Below are 22177 nucleotides of genomic sequence, written 5' to 3'. Positions count from 1 at the left end.
TTTACTGTAATGGGTTATTTCTTTCACGAAAACATTTTTACACTTGTTTGTGTGTCAAACAGCATACATGGTTTATTCATATTACTCGATTTGCTAGCGCCATGTACATTTCTGCGTTGTTCTACTCGTTGATAACTTCTGCAAAAAAAAAAGACTATTTAATATACGTTTTAAATTTTTCGAAAGCACAGGGTAGACATGCAAAAAATGAGTTAGACAAACAGAATTATTATTATTATTTGGATACACGCAAACTTCAAATTTCAAACCATGTTTACATTTACAACTTACGAGTAATCATTATGCCATAGTATTCTTATTTTTCATCTGAAAAAGTAGTCGGTGAAAGACTTTCAGTCAAGTAACATACACTTTTCACTGTCTCTTTCGAAAAGCTATCATTGATAGCAAGCGGGTGTCATATATTACTGTGCATCAAAAACAAAGATTTCGATCCACACCGCTGGCACTAGTTTTGCTTATTTATAACTGTTCAGCCCATTATTAGAAACGGACCGAACAGCCATAAGAATACATCTTAGATAATAAATATATCGGTGAAAATAACCAATGAAAAACTCATTCTTTCTCACAAGCGGACAGCCTTGTTCCCAAGCCCATCTCCGGAAAGGTACTTACTCTCTGGCCTGCCACCCTGCCACTTGGTAAATTTGATGTGCGATTCATCCCGCCGGACGGCTTGTGCTCTAGCATCCGGCTTCAATGCCTTGCGAAGTAAGCGTGCTGCGATGTTGGAATAATTGATATAACTACAAGATATGATACATTTTGGAAAATCAGGTTATGTAATCTATGTATCCGCGCGCAGCTTGCACAATGCCACTCACTTCAAACCAGCTGCTCTCCACGCGGCCATTGTGAAATCGTGTTCGAAAAATTCGCTGTCGCTGTGTAAAAAGAAGTAAGGATCGAAATCATTTTTGCTTTTCTATCTGTACGCCATTCTAGAGCACATAATAAACGAAAATTTTCCAACAGAATAAAACTACCTACCACTATAATCACCTATCGCACAATGGCAATGCCGATTTGTGTTTCTACGTTTTGACAAGTTCAACACGGTCCAATGATACTCACTTATAATGACACCCTTGCCAACTGAACGAAAATCTATAACTCGAAGCGTTTCAACCAATCAGGAAGCCTTACAGTTTTGAGTTGAGCTGTCAGTTATTAGAATAAAAAATATACCAATCAGGGACTACAATGGTTTTGACGCAAAATTGGACCAATCAGAATGTAACACTATCGAGAGAGTATAGAGAATGTTTTCTGACTGAATAGGTATCTAAAGACCTGCTGTCACTCTCTATAACATCGCTTTCGCTACCCGATTTGCCTTTTCGACAACTATATATGGTAGAGGACGCTACTTACAATCGTCGAAAGGGGCATTGTGGTTATTATAGGCGACAAAAGAGGTATACCAAAAGAAACGACTGAGGTATGATTTTCTACGGAAAATACACTCTAAACTAGCTTAAACTTCGACCGGAGGCTTGGTCTTGAGAATGGGTGCGCAATAATAAAGTGAAGGAGAAGCAGATACGTATAGAGGGTCGGTCGTATCGATGCATTGGCTACACTTATGGTAATATGTGTGTGCAGACACTGTTGCCGTTGCAACGTTCGTTTACAAAATACGGTCTCAATCCATCATTTTCATTTCTTTCTTTTTATTATGATGCATAGTTTCGAGTAGGCATGTTTAAACAAACATGCGCCTTCGAAATTGTCATTTCAAGCTTACGTAAACTCGTGAAACGAATGCGTTTTGAAGGAATGGCCGGCCGTACCTTGGCCAGACCGCATGCAATCCAGTATGCGAGTCGCGTTCGGGGTTGCATGCGACACCGAAAGTGCATACAATTTTTGCGTCCCGCGCATCAGCGCTCCCTGGTTATCAGTAGCCTAAACCTCTCTGACGTTGCTGGAGTGACACCAGTGTGCGGGAAGGGGGGGCAGACATACAATTTAAATTGAACAGTAGAATGGATTGAATTGATGGAGGCTACAACTACAAGAGAGTTTTGTCAATCAGCCAATCTAAGCTGCCTCTAAGTAAAAAAGGAGCCAAAAAGATGTCTTTGCCTTCTTACATTCTTTTGTATTTCTTGTACACTTTTGCTTTAATTCTAAAAACGTACCACGGTTGGATCGAAATTCACAGGTTGCCTAGCATTATTACATTATATTCCAAATTAAATTTTCACCATCACGACTATCAAACAACCGAACAACGAAGTGTTTATCCGAAATATAAAATGACCATAAAACTAGATATCTTGTATTGAAAACCCATCTAACTAAACCCACGGTGTCCACCCTTCATACAGCACAGCCAGGTTGCTGGGGTCCATTGCCTGCTGTATCATCCAGTTAACTTGCTCCGAAACACCGAATCGCCTGTTTGGGTTAGGGTCGAGGCCCTCAAGCTTCATGCGGATCCGGCGCCACACCGAAACGGCGTGTGTATTACGCTTCTGCTCCCGCCGCCGTACGTCTTCTGGTGCAATGAGAAAAATAAGGGAAAGGGATGGAGCGAAAATAGATAAATCAGTAAAAATATAGATTCAATACGGTAACGTATAATGTCAGAATGCGGATTCACTTACTTTGAACTGCCCCTGAACTTGCGCCTGTGCTTCTCTCCGCTGTGGACGGTGCTGTTAGCGGTAAAACGTTGACGGCTTTGACTGCTTCACCCTCACGGTCACCCGGCAAATCAAACTGAAACAGTTGCTCAAACACGACAGGCAGAAGAACCAGTATTTCGTGCATGTTCAACATCACGCGATCGACCAGGACGTCCGTGTAGTCCTTGCTGAGTGTCACAAAGCACACCTCAGTGAGCAGCTCCAAGAGGCGCTTGTAGCGTTGCAAATACTCGCGCAGCGCTAGTGATTCACTGATCCGAAGCTGCGTTTTCAGCAGAGACCTGATGTCGCCGGCGATGGTCTCGTGTGTCGTCACCACGTTACGCAGCTTGTGACCTCCTATGTAGAGGGCGTCTTGAAGCGTGTTTTCGCTTTGCGTTAGCCTGTCGATTTTCGTTAGAAGTTGGTCGTTCATTTCATCGACCAGGGCTCGTACGTTGCTTATCCACGTGTGGTCGATCACTCCTTCAGGATCCAGAAGCTCGACTAGCGCCTCTTCTGTGTGCGACACGAGCGTTGCGCACGCCACCTCCTTTGACTGTAGTTTTTGGTGGCGCTCCATCAGACAGTGGAAGTTAGCAGCCACTTTCCGTACGGCTTCGCTGAACACATCGCGCACCTGTTCGAACCGCAAGACAGCGCTGGCATGGCGGGTGAGTTGCTCGATGGTAATGCGAAAGCGATCGAGCGTCCGAACCTGCTGAACGGTGTGCCGCTGAAAGTTAGTGACGAGGTCCGGGTGGCAAAGTGGCGGGTGAATGGCCGCCGCCCAAGCGAGTTGGCGGCACATCTCATCGGTGCAAGCGGTGAATGTGGCGGCTGTTCCCTCGGCCAGTAATGATCCGAGCCGCGCCAGTTTCGCTACGTTCTCTTCTAGCAGCCGTAAGAAAGCTGCCCGGCTACACGTCGATGAGTCTTCGCTGATCCCCTGTAGCCACGTGCATGCATGAACGATGGTTTCCGCTCCCACCACCACGTTCTCCGCTCGGTGACAGACGTGCCGCAAAACGCACTGTTGCGCCTCGGCGAAGACCTGCTCGTAGTAGCGCATGACCAGCGGAGCAAGTGACTGAAGATGTTTTTTAGCTAGCCCTAGCCCTACAATCGAGCCCGCCAACGATGGGTCTTGGTGGACCAATAGCAACGCATACAGCTCACAGCTATACTCCGCCATGACGATGTGTACAGCTCCGTGCTGGGAAGCCAGCTGGTGGGCCATCGACTCCGAGCCATGCTGCGTGCTAATGGCCTGCGTGGCGGCGTAGCACAGACCTGCCACTGCCAGCGCAGCCCGTCCGGCGAGCTGAAGCCTTAAGAAGCGCATCACGAAAGTACGAAGCGGTGCAAACAGTTTGACCGGGTCATACTGAAGCCCTGGTCGCAACACCGCGTCCGTGGCACCTTGAACAAACTGAACTATCGCCTGGCTACGAGCAACACTACATAGTTTGGTACGAAGTGTCTGCATCGTTGGGACCGTTGCCGTCGTGGCCGACTGTAGCTGAAACGAAGTAGAAGTAAGATGAGTAGTAAGAAAAGGAATAAAAGGCCAGCCGAGACACACTACTTACATTTCCAAGGTTCGTTGCATACACGAAAAGATCTACAGTACGCAACAATCGCTCGTCGCCAATGAGTTCGTCCCCCACCAGAGGCTCACCGGTAGCCTGCTCCATCAGTTGGTCGAACGTGTCATTCAACTGCTTGAGTAATACCATCACTGTAATTCCTTCGCAGCCGACAGTCGCTTCTGAAAGCTGGCGCATCGCCTGTTCTTGTACTGCTCGCATATGTTCGTCCCACTGCCATTGAAGTTCGTCGACCCGCGCTAACGACTCACTCAGATCAATTCCGGTCAAAGAGACCTGTTCGCCTGACGAAGTCTTGTCTGGTGGCTTCATAACGTGTTCGAGCAGCTGTTCGAAGCGGTAATCGAGCTGCAGTAAGGCACACGGCTCCACAACCGGAGCAAGATTGGCTGCGATCGATAACAACGGTAGCAAGAATTGCGTGGTATGCTCGTGGAACCGGTGGACCTCTTTGTACTCCGTATACGCCCTATCGATGGCTAGTGTGATGGAAGGCGCGGCTATCTGCGGCCAAGCGTACCCCGTTAGCTCATGGCAGCGTATTTGAAGGTGACGCACGAACGTGAACAGTTCGTCGAGTTCGACTGACCGTCCATCAGCAGCGGACATGAGAAAGCCTCTCTCAGCCTGCAGTAGCAGGTGCGTTAGCTCGATGATCTGCATAGTGGTCACGTAGCATCGACCTAGGAACAGGCAACTGTCCGTAGCTGTCTGAAAGAGCGGTTGAGGCAAATTTTTGTCGTCACTCAATGCAGAGGTCAAGCTGCCTTGAGGCCGCCAGGAGGTACGCAGACTTGACAGTCTCTGAGACCACTCCTCGATGCGCTGTTTACCTAGTTGCGCTACACGTTCTAACTGTACAGCTTCACTTGCGTCGGTTTCCAGCCGCTCGTCGATCAAGCGCTTGTGTTCCCGCAAAACGCCCTGCACTACCTCCTCACTCGTGTTCGAAAGCACCTGCTGGTACCAGTTGCGATAGGCAATGTCCGGGTGCACCGGTAGCAACGCCACGTTAGGCCGGATGTACAGGTCGAACGCGTTGGAGAGGTTACCGTAGTATGTCAGTTGTTCCCGGGTGCAGTCGATTGCCGGGTCAGTCATAAGTTCGTTTACGTGGGCTCGTGCCTCGCAGTAGCGGGCATAGCAGCCTTCCTCGAACGTTATCATGTTGGTTGGTCGTTCTTCATCAGGGCGCATCTCTGCCAAAAAAGCTACTAGCTGCGGTGACCAGCCGTGTTCGGCATGGTTAGGATAGAAAGGTTCCAGCGTAGCCAGGAGCCACGCTAGACGATCATTGACGTATGCCTGCCGGAACTTGTAGTAATTGTCCATGTGCTGCTGTTGTTCGGCAATTGCGTCCTGCATCTGGTTCAGTAACGCGGAACGCTCGTCCTGCACCTTTGCCCGCATGGCCAAGCGCTGGGCAAGACTCGCCAATGGGTGGCTGCCGAAAGCGTCCAGATACTGAGTCTCACTTACAAGCTGCATTTGCTGGGAGAGGAGAACGCGTTTCTGATCCGATTCACGAAGCTCTCCTCGCACGCTGACCAACTCTTCCAGCAGGTGCTGCATGCTTGTCACCTGCTGCAAAAATTCATCCCGGTTCTGCTGCCAGTCGACGCGGCACTCGGCGAATCGGATGGCGAGTGTGTCCCGTGTGACCTCGCGCTCTAACTGCCGTTTCGCCCTTCCTATAAATTTGGACCCTGTGGTGCCACCTTCAGCTAGAGTTGCTGGGCCGTCGCCACGAGACGACAGAGCCGTTGACATGGTTGAAACGGTGATTTCGGTGGCGGTCGGCATCGGTCCACCGCCTGCCTCTTCGGTGATCGCCCAATCGAACAATGGATCATAAACGAACGCCTCAAGTAGTGTGAGAAGCGTTTCACGACCCCTCTTCAAGGACTTCAGCACGTACTCACTGGCCAACCGGAACGTTCCCTGATTGAAAGATTGTTCAACAATGTAATGTATGTACGAAAAGTTTCTTTTTAAGGCATTTAAAAAAACTCCAAATAACTGTTTTTGTCGAGACAGAACTTAAATGTTATTTGTGTACAGATTCACGGTACCCAAAAATGTTACTGATCAACGACAACGAACGCTTCATCTCGACGTTAAACTGTTACCGTGAGCCGCTCCATTCTCGTTGCTTGATACGACCGTGGTATCAAGCCACGACATCAGGTATCAGGTAGTTAAAGACTCAAATTGTACGAATCAGTTTTTAATGTTTCCCAATTTTCTGTTCGCCTCTATCGTCCCATTTCGTAAATGTTAATGTTTTTACTAAATGTTTACAAATTTCAGAATTTTAAAATTCATTTTTAAATGAAACATCGACTCGGTCAAAAACTGACGAAACACTCTTAGCCGCGTCTGAGAAGAAGATGCTGAGATTAATTTTTGCTCCCGTATGTGTGGAGGCACAATGGAGAAGCCGCTACAACAGCGAGCGAGCTTGTTTGTAATTTGGTTTAGCTAAATTTCGGGCATACATTGATACGTGAAATGGCTGACCATATAAACGCTTTGGATACCTACTAGTATTGCCGTAAAGTCGAACGTTACCAAATCACATTAATTTCGGACGTTGAAAATATATAAAAAAAAACCTACACAACTGCCTGGTCATCACCTACGGAACTGCTGAAACCTGGCGACAGCTTTCAGCATCGACTACATATAAAAAATGCGGTGCGGCAGTGATAGAAGGTTTAACTTTAATACAAATGCAGGAAAAACTTCCGTTTTTTACCAACGATCTTGAGTGTTTTAGCGTTTAATTTTCAGATCCCACAGATAAAGGATACCTGCTTGTTTTGTTACTAAATTTGCTGTATTTACATAAACCGGACAGTGTCGTACGGTCGATGTTGCACCGCACTAATCTGCTCGTTAGTGTGTGTTGTCGTTCGCACCTGCCACTGTTCGCACGAACTTAATGCTTAACGTGATACACGCATTCGCACGTGAAGAACATGCAGGGTAAACTCTGGGAGCGACATTTCATCATGCCGACACCTCCCCTCGGCACTTATGTTTCTGCATTGGATACTTTAATTAGCGCAGGGCGTCGTTATTTTGGGCCACGTACAGGAGAATTGATTAATCGCTGCAGCGGTGGCCGAGTGATAGTCGCTGGGTCGTAAGGCGATAAGCAGAGTTTTCCACAAACATCGATAACAAAGATCAATCAAACCGCGATCAGATCGACAGACAAACGACGACCATCACGCTGCTGAGGTGCACATGATGGTTTAGGCCAAAATATGGCATTGTACAGCTCGGCCGCGCATCTCGACGTACCACACGAAACTAACACACATTGTTGCTGAAGAGGTCGCTCAAAAAAAAAACACACCATAAAACCGCCCACTAGTCGCTCATCTTCGACAGTTATAGCCACAACACGACGAGGAGGCGGACGGAAATGGTTCAACATTCCATTCCACGGAAATGGTTGGTATCCCAAGAGCCCTCGATGGCATACGTAACTCACACATGTTAGTAGTGGGGTGGTTGGAGTAATAAATAATATGAAATAAATATACCACATAGGTAGCACAATAAAGCAATCGACCGATTACTTGGGCTGTAGTTTAATGTTGTTGCAATGCGAGTGCCGTTTTCACATTTTTTAAACATTTTTAGTCTTTTAGGATGATCGACAAATTCATATAAGACTGAGAGGTGTTTCTCATTCGCGAACCCAATCATGTACAGCCCACATGCTGGAGCTACTTTCTATCAGAAAAGGTGCAGGTAGAATAATTGACATAGTTGAACGGTTGAAGGATCGAATGATAGCATAATGGGGGCAATGGTGTCAACAGGTCGGAATAGACCCGAACCCGTTTAAAAACTAACAGTGCTGTACATGAATTGAAACTGCAATAAAGAAGATAGTCACCCGACCAAAGAAAAGCCTATCATGAAAACATCTATCAGTCTGAACACTGTTTGGTGTACTTCTCGGCAGCAAACCCGATTCACCAACAAGACATCGGGAGCTAAGCAGACGAATATTAGTCAGGAGGTAAGGTAGGTAGAGTGCTTTTGGTGGCGAAAGGAGACGGTATGACGATGATTCGGGGTTGAGGCGTTGCTCACTTCAACAAGGATCGACGCCGACACGAATTTCCACAATGTGAACCGATAAACTGCGTTGCCCCAAGGTTTTTCGATCCACACTGCTTACCTACAACCCAGAGCGCTATCAAAATAGGCAGTGTAGACAGTTTGTTTACAAGCTCAAACGTGCGTTCACTTCAATCTTTGTTATACAATATGGTCTCCTTTAACATCAATGCACTTGTTCCAAGGAGATTTCAATTTATGAATTCCATCCCTGAAGTAAGAATCTGGAAGGGCATGCAAAATACGCTTCCACAGCTGTTATAACGTCATCATTTGATGAAAACCGTTTTCCACGTACGAAGTTGTTAGATCTGGGAACAGATGTAAGTCGCTAAGGGCCAAATCTGGTGAAAACGATGGATGCTCCAACAATTCGAACATTAATTCATGGATTTTTGCCATTGAGAAAATGTTTTTGTGACCCGGTTTGCAGAAGAAAAAAAGATCAATGTCTTAATTGCCAAGCAATCGATTTAATCCTCCACAGACGATGCAGAATAAAACTTGTTGAGTTGAAATTGTTATGATGAATTCTTTATTGTTATTATGATGAAGACTAAATTGACAACTAGAGCCATTGGTTAGCAAATCCTGGCTTCATACCTGTATATCAGTCATCAATTTTCTTTATCGCCCTTTTTTCTCTATCTATCTACATCACTGTTCCTCCCTCCCTTCCTTTCCACACACGCACACTTTTCATGCCACTGAGAAGAATTCTAATCATGTTCGGCAATAGTATGGCGGTACGCACCGGACGCTCGCAAATCAGTCGACTTTTGGCTCGCCTACAAACAAAATCGTGGCTTCTAGTCGAAAGAGTAAGGTGAGGAGCCTCGTAGTTTTTGCACGGTTTTATCGCAGACCGACACCAAAAGTATAAACATTATAATGTGGGAAATTCTTGTGGCAATCGAATAAGAAAATTAAAAAACTGTGCTGTAAATTACTTCTAATCAACTCCGCATCAACTACACGTAGATTCGCCGTCTCAATGCTACGTTCCCAGCTGCAGTTTCGGTAATATAACACACTTGAACTGTCGTGAATAGTGTAACCAATGGTTTTCGTGTTAAGATTAGAGTTGTGATTAGAGCTGTGATTTATTCATTTGGCTTGAGGTAACATTCGCCAGGAAACTCCTGTAAAATTATCCTATGCAAATCAAAGCATCGTATCATCGACTTCAGTTAAACGTAAAAAAAGTCTTTGAAGTTTAACAAACCGGCGTGGAATGAATCACTATAGCACAACAGGTACATAAGTTTCATGGTACATCTGGGTAGTAGCACACAGAAAGGTAGTAAAGTTCTTCTTTCTAAAGATCTTCAGTTACAGAAAAAAGTTCATTATATAAATTACTATTTTAACATACTGCAGTCGACTTCGATAAAAACTATGCTAATGAACTCAGATTAGAGTTCTCACCTGCCCATGCATAAATTCACAGATTTTGGTCTGTTATACTAAATATTTTACTAAATGTGACACAAGTACCTCGAGGACGAGGATATGCAGGTTTTCGACTATCTAATACAATGCGCTAGACCTATTTGGACCTTGTGGGCATTGAATATTAGAGTATCGAAGCAGAATCAACGTAATTTAATAGGATTTACTAGGGCCAAAAAAGGGCCAATTTTTAGCCCAAAAAAATAATTTTGGGGCTAAATTTTTTGATGGCTTGATTCTCTGTCTTGACGATAGTCTGTGCATTGACAGGCTTGGCGATTCGAGCTACAAAATAAATAAGCAACGAATAAATTCGTTCTTGCATTGTAGCATTAGAATAATAAACGAAATTTACGCACGCAGGCAGTGTTTTTTTTTGCGGTAACATGCGCGGGAGACACTAGGTTGGTCAATCACTACGCCCATGATCAACTATCGCCAACAACTATTCTCATCTTAAACCAACAATCAAAGTAAACCACACATTTGTACAGGTGCTACTCAGTGGCGACTTATTAGTGACAAGCAGAACGAAATATGGTCACCGCACCGGGAGTCTTCGGAACGGCTATAATCACGACTGAGCTGGGTACGTGTGTCGACCACGTCAACGAGGACCTGATCTGGATCGTGATCGACGCCATCTTGATGGTGTTCATCCTGAGTGGAAACATTTTGACCATCATCGCCGTCTGGTATTACCGGCAGCTACAGTGGGTCATCTCGAACCTCTTCGTCCTTTCACTGGCCGTGTCGGACATATTCGTCGGATTGACGCTTCCCTATCATCTGGCGTTCTACATGGGCATCGATCTTGGTCAGCACAAGGCACTCTGCTTGCTGCGTTTCTTCGTCCTGATCATGGCGTGTAGCGTCTCGATCTGGAACCTGACTGCCATCGCCGTCGACCGCTATATTGCCATTTGCTATCCGCTGCATTACGCCGGGTAAGTTAAACACGAGGTGAAACTCGCACATTACGGTAGTTCGCATGTTCATAATATTCAAACCTTATCAATATTCAATCCAACATCGATTTTTTTCAAAATGTTTAGGACAGATAAAAAAAATGGGAGATGGAAAAAGCACAAAATTGCGTTTTCGTTAAAAAAGGCTGGCGATACTAGATCAAAACTATCAAGTGTCATGCCGATTTCAATGCACGGCAAATTTATGCATTATCATTCAGGCTGTAACTTTCTTATTCACAATTCGGTGTCACAAAACTACGCTATGCCAAATTTCATGCGGATCAGTAGTTTTGGAGAAAAAGCGGTACACACACACAAACATCCACTTTTATATACATAGAAGATAAATAGATGACAAAATGTTTGCTAGTATTTTGACTGTTTGCATTGCATACGTAAACTCAGTAAATCTCGAATTGCATCGCACGCTGTCGTGCGAGAACGTCGGGTGTAACGAGTTGGTGGATGAAGGTGCTCGACCCCAAACGGTGAAGGGAGTCTTTATTGCAGTACAGGACCGCTCTAGGACTGTAGTAGCCGGATAAGGAATTAAGTAGGACACGCAAAATAAAAACCCTATTCATCGATAGTGCGAAGGCGATAGACTTCCTTTTGTACCTCTCGAGCAGCATTTCATATGCGGTTCATTTGGTTTTATTGCTGTCTTTCGTTCAATTCATGTTGAAACCATTTTCCTATCTTCTGGATCTTTCCTATAGCCTTGAAACGTAGGGACATGACTACACGTTATATGCAGGTATGAAACCGGGATTTACGTCAAGCAGCCCGTCCACGGAGGGACAGGGGGCGACGCCGCTTCCCATCCACTCCTTCCCTCCCCCTCTCCGCATAAACGACATAATAAACAACTTTAACGCCATAATAAACAACATAATAAGGGTACTTCCATTAAGGCGTTAATAATTGTTTTCTTTTTCTGCGATGCACAAGGCAGGCTGATGACAAAACGCACGGCGCTAACGATACTTGCGTCGGGCTGGTGCCTGGCAATCTTAATCTCTGTAGTACCGTTAATCTGGAACAAATGGGACAAGGCCGACGGATGCGAGTTCGACGAGCTACTTCACCCGTGGTACGTAGCAGGAGTCATTACACCCATTTTCTCCGTCGTCTGGCTCTGTTTGTTTGTCGTCTACTGGCGAATCTGGCGGGAGGCGGCTAAACACGCAAAGCAATTGCGGGTGCACGGTGTTTCGGGAGAACAGCGTTCGTCAAGCGATTGGAAGTCGGTGCAGGTATGGTTACACTTTTGTTCTGAATGTATAGAATGCATAGACTAGTTAGTCTCGTGCAAACATATTTATGGAAGAGTCATTCGGTTACGGTACAGGTGGTGCTACTGATAATGGGGTGTTTCACGTTCTGCTGGATACCGTACTTCGTAGTTGTTTTGACACAGATGTTCGCGTTCGTCGAAGACAACTCCCCGACTCTTTATAAGGCGGTGTTCTCACTTGCTATGACCAACTCCATGATGAATCCGATAATCTACGCATGGAAAAACACTCACTTCCGACACGCGTTCAAGCAGTTCCTCACATGTCACAAGCCGATCGTACCTAATCAAGATACACACAGCGTACCATCCTCAGCGCAACAACAGCCATCACTAACGGTGCAAAAGCATCAGGAACAGTCGCACCACCAGGAGTCATATCCACCCTCAATTCGTGTGACGCTTACGAATGAAGCATCCAATGCCGATGTGGCACAGAACGGAATACCTGCTGGTCTGACCAATAACAATAGCTTGGTTAGTCTGAGCAACATTGTACCCAGGCCGTCTTCAACAGTGATGGTTATTTCGCAAATAGTGGACGGGTTTCAATCAGCGGGCGGTCAAATGGCGGCCAACGCTACTACCACTACGATCCAAGTTTCTATGGGCGTTAATGAGATGCACACCATTGCTATCGCCAATGGTCAAGGAGTGGGCACTTCGGACCCTTCGCATACGATTCGATCACCATTGCCGAAGCCAATTATCGGTCATACAATCATCTTGGAAACATTAAGCACTTGTGACGAAAAGGACAGCATCACCCGGGCAAGACAATCTGCCTGTGAGCCATCTGACGATGCAGCTGAACCAACCGTTTGTATTCAACCAAAATATACGATGATGTGTAACTCGTGGCCGGGTGCCGAGCTGCACTCGTTCGACTTGGATAGTAGGGACCAACTGTCGCAGCGATGTAAAGCTGGAGGAGAAGATTTGGAAACCCGTCTCTAGATGTTGTTCTGTTTAAAAAAATTGAACGCTTTCCAACACTCTCATAACTATAAGCACAACAGCGAACCAAGAAATGCAAAAGGTGCTCACATCAAACTAAAATAAGCATTTCCGTAACCTTATTTTTAGGATAAGGATAATCATTATAACATAAAGCAATAAAAAAGTAGTAGAAATTGTTCTCGAACAAAATTCTCGGATTCGAACATTGCTCAGATTTATAATTCTTTTCAGCCACAACTAGCACTAGGTAACAAATGCATATGCTTATCTCGGAAAGAAGGACATGTAAAGAAAGGCAACAGTGAACAACAGAACGAGAGTTAGCGACGGTCACTACGAACCCGCTAAGTCGTCATAACCATACCGAGTTAGTTGTCGAAGCTACAACACAAACAGCGACGCTCCAGCATAAACATTCCGACGCAGCAGCAATTCGCTGGTAACGATTTCTTTGCACACCGATGAGCCTCGTGAGAACGACTACCTCAGTACAAACCCAACAAACTACTCACTGTACACCCCACTTTAGAATAATAAAATCAGTCTTTAACGAAACACCAACAGTGGAAGTTTTAGATTACTGTTTTCTGTCCACCAAAGAAAACGCTAACTGCACTACATAATAATAATATTTAAAAAATAAATGTAAAATAACTTACCTCGATACCGGTGATGCCGAGCGCTTCCTCTAAGTTCTGCGTCATGCGAAATGGAACCCGCTCGGGGACGCGCAGAGTATGACCCTTTTCGAAGCACACATTGTAATCGATATGCACGATCTCACCGGTGGCCAGCTTGACTAGCATATTGTCCAAATGGCGATCACCTAGCCCGATGATATACCCGATCACACTCATTACCGCCACCGACAGCGAGTAGCAACGTACAACCTGTCGCCAGCTGGACGCGGTCGCACTGTGGCACCAGAGCTCCTTCGCTAGCAAGTCACGCGGTGTTTCCTGTTGCAGTTCCGCAAGTACCCGCTTTAAGAGAGCCATCGGCCACTCTTTGCGACTATCGGATGCCTTCAAACCGTGGGCATTGAGTAGGGGTGTAAGCTTCCTGTGTAGCCGAAAGATGGGCCATCAAAAATAAAAACCAAATGCAAAAAAAAATACAGTAAATATGGGTCAAAATTTCGTCCGTACTAGGCGTCGGTCCGAAGGCATACTAAAAACTAGGGTTCAGAAAAAAAAAGAAACACTTACTGGTAGAATAGCTCTGATGGTCGTAGTACAACGCGCCCGTCTCGCCCTTCCCGGCCTTTCCGTCCTTCGTAACCGTCTCGTGCCTCGCGCTTCTGAAGCGCTTCCCGTTGCTGCCACCGTTTGTACAGCGTGTAGATTGGCACCGTGTCGTCAACCCAGGTAATCAAGCCAGAACGAGGGCCGAGCGGTATTACCGAGTAGTGCTCAGCACGGTAGTGTGTCACGTTGCCGTTGCAATCGATAGACTTTTTCATCATTAGATTGGCAATCGACAGGAACTGCATGATGCGTTCGTCTAGATGCAAGTCTTCGAGTCCTTTCGAGAGGTAACCAAAGCGACGTCCATCGTTCCCATTAAAAATCATTTTCTTCGGCCGCGTTTTCGTTGGCAAAATTTGAATGTTGCTATCGACCGAACGGATTAATATGGGTTGCTCGATTCCCGTACCCGATCCGCCATTGCCAACTGCGCCCCCATCGCGACCGATGCCAGGCATCGCAATTGCGGTATTGGATAACTGCTGCAGCTTCGGGCTGACGTCAATAAGGCGTAGGTGACAGGCGTTCCGTCGCTGACTTCGCTGCTGTAGGAGACTATACAGGGACCGAAACCGAGTCCAACCCTCTATAGGTCGTCCAACATCGGCTACCGGTTCCTTCAATTTCTCGATCATGTTCTTTATGTATCGTTGATAGCGCTCCTGAAAGTGGCGTTCGTGGTTCGTTTCTGCGGGGCGCGACGTAATGGCATGTAGTTGCTCGAGCAAAAAAACAAGCGGACGAAGCAAGAGACGTTGCTTCTCGATAAGCAATTGGCGGCGCGATTCAAGCTTTCCGGCGTCTCGCAAGCGTTGGCACTCGGACTCAAAAGCGGCCAATCTTTTAGTATATTCGGCATGGATCTGCTCCAGTGATACAAGCCAAAGTTCCTCCCATAGTAATGAGATTCTCCGTAACTCGTAGACGAGCGTTTGCACTTGGCGCACTGTATCTGGCACTTCGCGTGAGAGAATGTCGAGCAGCGCGTTGAAACAGAAGGCCAGACTTCCGGTAAAGCCCGTGCCGGTGTCGGTTGGTGCGACAGACGGTGGTCGGTCACCCGTTAGTTCGTCCACATCGTCGAGTAGCAGGCTGACAACCTGATTGTCTTCGCGTACCGAGCCAACCACAGCAGGAAAAATGATCAGATGGGGCGCATCCTTCGCCACGCGGCACAACAACTCCGAAACGCGTTTGCGTACGTACGGTTCGTGATGTGCGAGCCGAGAGAAGAGCTGCGGAGCAATTACACGCCACGGTTCGCTAGGCGTCATCGCTAAGCCCTCCTCCAGCACCTCTTTTAAACCAAGCGCGTGCTTCGCAATTAGCCGCAACAGGCGCAGCGTGACAGTCACCGATGAAGCGCGTTCACTGTCGATGGCCGCGTCGTCCTCATTGATAGCTGTTTTACAACGGCTATCAGGTGCGCTAGTGGTCGATGAAGAAAGCATCAAAAACCGGAAGTAGGCTTCGGCTGCCGCCTCATAGTAACCGTACACAGCCCGATGGTTGCGGCACCACACATCAACGAGAGCGTCCAGTAAGTTGGCCGGCAGGATGCACAGCGCAGGAACCGCTTTGGTGAGAACCTGCAGTAGTCCGACCGAACCAATCGATGACAGATCCAAATCGAACTCCTCATCCTCTTCGTGTTTTTCGCCATTTTCATTTTCCTTCATCTCTTCCTCATGCTCATCTTCTTCATGGACATAGTCACTGTTTGCCTCCTTTTCTTCCTCCAACTCGCCTGCCTCGACATTATTGTACTCTTCATTCCTCATCTTTTGCTTCGTTTTGATCCTTTTCGACTTTGTAACTTTCTTCGGCTCATCGTTTTGTTTTTCTTCATTTTTATCTTCCATCTGTAGTTCATCATCTTCCACCGCATCCTGATCCTGCTCAACCTCTTGTTTATGAACAGATATCAGTCCGCCGCATTCACCTACCGCTACTTCGTGCTCATTCAGGACAGCTACAATGAGCGCGCAATCGATTGAACTAACCCGTGGTAGCAGGATTGCTTCCACTTCCTCGATACTGATAGTTTGCCTTGCATCGAATCTACCGTTACAATCAAGTTCAACGATTCGCTTGCCCCACCGGTACAACCATGAACCAAACTGAAACCACACTTTCGCTAGGTCAGGAAAACACTGTGTGGCCTCTTGTAGTAGTGAGCCCACTAACAGATCGCATGGTCCGAAAAGGGAGGCTTTTCGCCGTTGCTTGCTGAAAGGTAGTTTTGCTGCAACTGGAGTTAACATGGCAGCCAGCTCTTGCACGGCCGGTATCTTCACAGCGATATCATCAGTCGAACTAGTCAGCCATCCACCGATCATAAGTAAAAACCGTGCTTCTCGTTCTGCCAACCCCTTCGAAGCCTGGCCGCCCATTATCAATCTGTATATACCGGCGGCTGCATACGCGGCAAATTCGATTCCCTCGAAACGCTTGCCCGACTGACAGTAGAGCCACTTACAGTGTTCGTAAACAGCGCGAGATAGGTTCTCATCCCACAGTTCCAGAAGCGTTGGCTGGCTGTTCGACGTAACGACCTCTATTAGGCCACTGGCTATTTCTTCCATAGTGGGGCGATGTATCTCAAGCCCCAGACGCTGTGCCACGTTCGCTTTATGGTAGTACTTCTCGAGTTCGCGTCGACAAAGCGCATAGTTCCTCTCCTTTCTTCCCATCGATACCATGTCCAGCCGCAGATCGATGTTTTGCTGTTGGTACACCCCAACTCCTTTAGGTCCCTGCGGTGCTGCATTTGCCACCAGAAATTCGGACCATGACAACAACCTCATCAGTGTGAATGTGCCATAGAATTTTTCGACAGTTAGTGTTCCGAGGTCGTCTACGCCCGCTTCTGTATGGCCTCTAAGCCCTCTGTCGTTACTAGTGGTTTCTGACGGCTTCCCTACGATCGAACCTTCGCCACTGCTACTACAACGGCGCGCAATCTTGTGCAGAATGTGATTCGTGATCGTTATCTGGAACAAATACTCACGGCACTTGGTCAACAGACATTCCTGAAGGTAACACTGGACCAGCTCAGTACACGCCTCCAGCATCCGTTCACGTTCGTCAAGCTGGCAATTTAGAATAATACCGGACAAGGTGTTCTCCACGGCACAGATCGTTTTGTGGCACGAGAAATCATTCGGTATGTCGGTACCTAGTTCCACTAGTTCCCATTGGCTTAGATCGATGACATTCGGGTCTAAAGTTTCCTCGTAACGCACAATGGACAAGATTTGCTCGGCCGTGACCGTTATCAGCGGGATCGTGGCACGCGGTACTCCTCGTCCTTCTTCAGCTAGCAGAAACTCGTATAATTCTTGGTAGCAACCGGTAAACAACATCGATAAGATAGTCTGGTCAACAATAAAGTCTCGTACATACCGGTCCATACCATCGCTTGCCGGGTCATTCAGAATCGCTCGGAATCCGTTTGCCGCCGTTTCACGATGACCAGCAGCTTCTTCTGCTGCCATCCGGATCCACGAATACTTCCGCCCTTTTAGCTGGCGGCTCCACACGTACACTCCATACAGAGCGTCCGATTCCCAGTTACGCAGCAATGCCCATACTAATGACATGAGCGTGTGTTCAAAGATCCCATCGCTGATCTTATTGGCGGTCACGAGCTCGCGCAGCACAGCCTCCGAGTATCGAATTACCATCTCCGGTTCCATACAGTGAAGCGCAACCAGATCGACTGCTGTCCTGATACGGTTGAACCATTCACCGCACGTCGAAGCGTTCGTGCGGAAAAAGATTCGAACGGGTTTCTCCGGGTCCGGCAATGCGAATGCAGTTCCGGCCGATGCGTTGTAAATCGCTTTCTCAAGAGCCTCAAGAAATCCGAGCAAAATGCGAGCGTGACGTTGATTGGCGGCCGACGTCTTGACGCCCCGCACCTCGAAGTGGTCAGTAAGTGCAAGAATTCGTGCGTTCTGCTTCACAATCGACTCTATGCGTAAGAAAGTTTCCTGTGGTTTTCCAAACGGCGAGCGTAGCTTACTGTTCACACATAGCTGTGCCGCCTCCCACTGGGCCCATGGTATCAAACAGCGCAGATCCCGCACAGCCATAGCTTCGTACGTCGACTGTTCGCCGTACGACTTGGTGAGAAGCTCGTGCAGAAAATCACCGCAATACGCACCGTCCCAAGTGAACGCGATTTGATTAAGCAGCTGGCTAAAGTCGCCCATCCGCAGTACCGCCGTCGGCAATGTGTTAGTGCCCAAGTAGACACTCTTTAGCTCGCGAATTTCTTCGCGTCGTTGTCGGTTGGTGCCAGTAAAGTTGTTAACCTGACGTAGCGAATGGCATAGCGGGAGTTTCGAAAATACCACCGTGTAGCGTGTGCGCAGCTCACTGTACACCGAGCACATCTGCACACAGCACGTTTCCGCAATCGCCTGATACACAGCAGATGGTAGGGAGACGTATAGGCAAACAAGATCGAGGCAATCGGCACACCTCAGCCCCACTGGCGCACTTAGAGTACCCCAACCGACGCTGAGCACGCACACCTGCACCAGTAGCCGACCAAATTCATCACACCCCGCCAGCACGTCGTAGTACCGCTCTGTTTGCGTAAAAATCTCTGCGCACCAGTCAAGTGTTAAAATCAGTAGTCGCTCAACGTGCGCCTCTGGCAGGGGCTGGGTTCGTAACCAGTCATCGGTGTGTTGTGCTACGAAGGCACGCAGAAAGCGCAAAATCAGGAGAAAATGCTCTGCTGTTGGACTTGGACTATCACCCAATCGATCGGCTATGGCGTTTCCACGGTATAAAGTCGCTAAAAGTAGATTGCTGTTCACGATGAAGTGATTACTTGCGTTGGCGTGCTGGTAGGCAAGCTGCACGACTGCATACCGCAGCTCACCGCAGCCAGCCCATAGCTGCATGTTGAGCGGTTCCAGCAGCTCTAGTAACACGCACAGCACCGGTTGTGCTGCAAGGGTCCACGTGATAAATACTGAATTGCGAGTCATAGCTAGCGGTGACAAAATAAGCAGATTTAAACTTATGTGATACTGCGGAAGGTTAGTATTTGGTAGCGCCTGACGCAAACATCCCAACGCGTCGTTCAGATCCGCCAACAAAGATCGGTAGACACATTGCAAAATCATGCCGTTCTTGATCATCAGAATCTTATGATAGAGCACCAGCAGACCGCGGCGCACCGTTTCATTGTGTCGATATCGAATGCGATAGAAAGCCCCGGTCGGATCGAACATAGACTCCACCAACGACTGTATGCTCGTGTGCCGTTTGCTCTGGTCGACGATGGACGATTCAACGATCTGTATCAACAAATATATCACGCAAGAGAGCTGTTGATCACTGTACGCATCAAGGTGACGCAACAGCAGCTCTACTACATAGTATATTAACGTTGCTGGTGACTGTCTACTGTCTTCCTCCATTACTGCGGTGGTCTCAGTTACCGCCAACATCAACATTGTAAACTCACAGATGGCATCGAGTTCTAGGTGAGATGGCGGACCCGACTCAAGAATCTTCTCCGCAACCGGAAGAACAATTGCGCAGTGATCTTCGAAATGCGCCCATGGATCGTCAACTCTGTACGTCTCACTAAGTCTCGGCCCATCGGCAAAATGCAGACACTTTAGCACACTGTTAAATGCGGTTAGTAGCGCTCCGAAAATTCGATTCGTTGTGTGAAGTTCTTCTTGGTTATTCAACTCAATCTCATCACAGCAGCTTCCGATGTCCTCTAAAAACTGTTCGATCAAGCTGAGTGTAACCTCGCGCTGCTGACTCCAGATAGGTTGAAATGCAAACAGAACTCGTATACAATGTAGCTTCACCACTGTTTTCTGGTTGTTCTCCAGCAGCCAACCGACCACTATGTCAACAACATCGCTAAAGTGCGACTCGAACTGTTCTGTGTAGTTGATTGCCAACTCTATCAGAATGTCGGCTATGAGTATAAACATATCCACGCCGATATCAGGCAACTCGAGCAGCTCTTGTAACAGGAGAATCAGTTGTTCAACGCTTCCACCCAACTGTGACTGCGTGCGGTCCAGTCGCACGGCCTGCCGCAACGCTACCAGGTTCACTTGCCGATGGCGCTTTGATTTACACAGGTAGCGCTTGCTCCAATCGCTTAACGTTGTACCGTTGGTCGAATCACGCAGCATAACAAATAGCATCAAACCAAAAAGGGAGGCAACACGGTCTTGGCACTCGCTCGGACAGGTTTGGAGCACAGAGAAAATAGTGTTAGCAAGTAGATCGAAAGATTTTCGCACATATGCACTGTTTGCGTTGTCCACTATCACCACCTCCAGTTTATCACACAGCTCTCGACAACCAAATGGATTCTCCTCGGCCGCTAACCGGCGTAGTAGCTTCGAGATGCGCATATCTTCAGGCAGGTTGGCGAGCAGTGTCTCGTACGAGGCCAATCCATGCGAACTAACGGCCGTCGCCACTGTCGATGGTAATGAAGCTCCGGATGAGCAGACTTTGCGCGTTTGATTTCCGCGCCGTGTGTTTTGGTAACGCTTGCTAGGCATCGCAATTCCAACATCTTGGTTTCCTATCCTGCTACTACTTTGCTCGCTCACGGCTCCAGCTGTTTTGGGCTAGGGTAAGAAACCCGCAGTGTAAAAACCACGGTACAATTCATCTACAAACTGCATTTTTCGCTTACCTTCGGTTGAACGTCCGATTTTTTTTTCTTTCTCACATGCGGGTCATCTGGTGCATTAGTCTGTTCGTTTGTCGGGCGGTGTCGAATTAGCAATTCACTTTGTTTGCCGGATGTCTCCATGTCATCGTTATCTGAATTTTGACTCATTTTAACACTTTGACGAGACATTGGCCACCGGCAGCGATTTCTGAAATAGGCCAGCAGCAAACAAAACAGGTAGAACCAAAGTGCAAAAAAGAAACATTAAAATAACAATGGCACATAGGTATTTACCATTGACTGTTACGATCGAGTAAAGCCGCACGTAAGATTACTGTAATAACAGGTTATGCCGCCACGGTTGCTGAAATACAATTAACCATTTGAAAGAACTGCGTCGAGATGTAAACAAATGCTTCCGTCATCACCAACCCTAGACGATTGCTGTCAATATGTTGCACCGCGCCTGTTTCGCATGGGATGAAAGCTGCATTAATTAATATGCGACCAAGAAAGGCGATAAATAAAAATAGACGTTCGATATTAATTAAATAAAATCTGAAAATAATGATACATTTGAGCAATGCATAATTCGTATCTAAAGGCTATAGAATTCAACCTACACATATAAACGCCTTTTCAAACTAAGCACTGTAGACTGTCGCGGTGCAGGTTTTTATTTTATTGGAATAAAGTAGCAGCTCTTTAGAAACGATCTTATAAAGTGGCGATGTATGAAGGATGGTACATTCCATTCCTAAACAAAGCTATTGTATCGCGATTCCACTACTAGCTGAGCTTTTACGAAAATTACATCTGCGTTTCACCCCGTTTGAGAATATTATTGAGAAATTTTTTGATCCGCACACTCATAAACGATGTGACGTTCAAGATTAATGTCAAATCGTTTATTTTCGCTTCGTGTGGCCAATACAATAACAATAACTACAATAACTACAATCGGACGTTCGGCTTTGACGGCTACAACCAATGTGAAGGGTCCCATACAATTTCATACACCACAACGCTAAGTTCCGCAACGTAACATAACTTACGCAGCCAGTCTGTTTTGGCCTTAAGTCAGCTATGAGAGACCCACAGCGTGAGCGACCGCCCCATACGAAAACAAAAACCAGACCGCAGCACTCATTCAAAATTCTCAGACGG

General features: G+C 47.0%; 2 protein-coding genes across 5 annotated transcripts in view; both read right to left on the bottom strand.

The window, feature by feature from the left end:
- LOC128270926 (protein stunted) overlaps window positions 1–1253 on the bottom strand; it is a 239195-nt gene extending 237942 nt beyond the window's left edge. Inside the window, exons 1-5 of one of the 4 annotated variants that reach the window (XM_053008371.1) lie at window positions 1015–1169; window positions 849–908; window positions 640–770; window positions 292–327; window positions 29–138 (exon numbers count right to left, since the gene is read on the bottom strand). In XM_053008371.1, the coding sequence (XP_052864331.1) occupies window positions 317–327; window positions 640–770; window positions 849–877 (171 nt within the window). In that variant the 5' untranslated portion in view covers window positions 878–908; window positions 1015–1169 and the 3' untranslated portion in view covers window positions 29–138; window positions 292–316. Of the gene's footprint in view, window positions 1–28; window positions 139–291; window positions 328–639; window positions 771–848; window positions 909–1014 lie in introns of those variants that run through there. The other 3 variants (XM_053008378.1, XM_053008363.1, XM_053008354.1) reach the window with 3 other exon arrangements.
- A 930-nt stretch (window positions 1254–2183) lies between these two features.
- Window positions 2184–20894, bottom strand: LOC128277982 (serine/threonine-protein kinase Smg1). Its single transcript, XM_053016604.1, has 6 exons — window positions 16218–20894; window positions 14296–15977; window positions 13747–14149; window positions 5137–6208; window positions 2637–3551; window positions 2184–2527 (listed from the first exon to the last, which is right to left on the bottom strand). The coding sequence occupies exons 1-6, from the start codon at window positions 20892–20894 to the stop codon at window positions 2328–2330; spliced, it is 8949 nt and encodes a 2982-aa protein (XP_052872564.1). The 3' UTR covers window positions 2184–2327.
- Between the last annotated feature and the right edge of the window lie 1283 nt (window positions 20895–22177).

Source organism: Anopheles cruzii, chromosome X (genome assembly GCF_943734635.1).
Source record: "Anopheles cruzii chromosome X, idAnoCruzAS_RS32_06, whole genome shotgun sequence".
NCBI lineage: Eukaryota > Metazoa > Arthropoda > Insecta > Diptera > Culicidae > Anopheles > Anopheles cruzii.
This window is presented reverse-complemented; position numbering and strand designations above follow the sequence as displayed.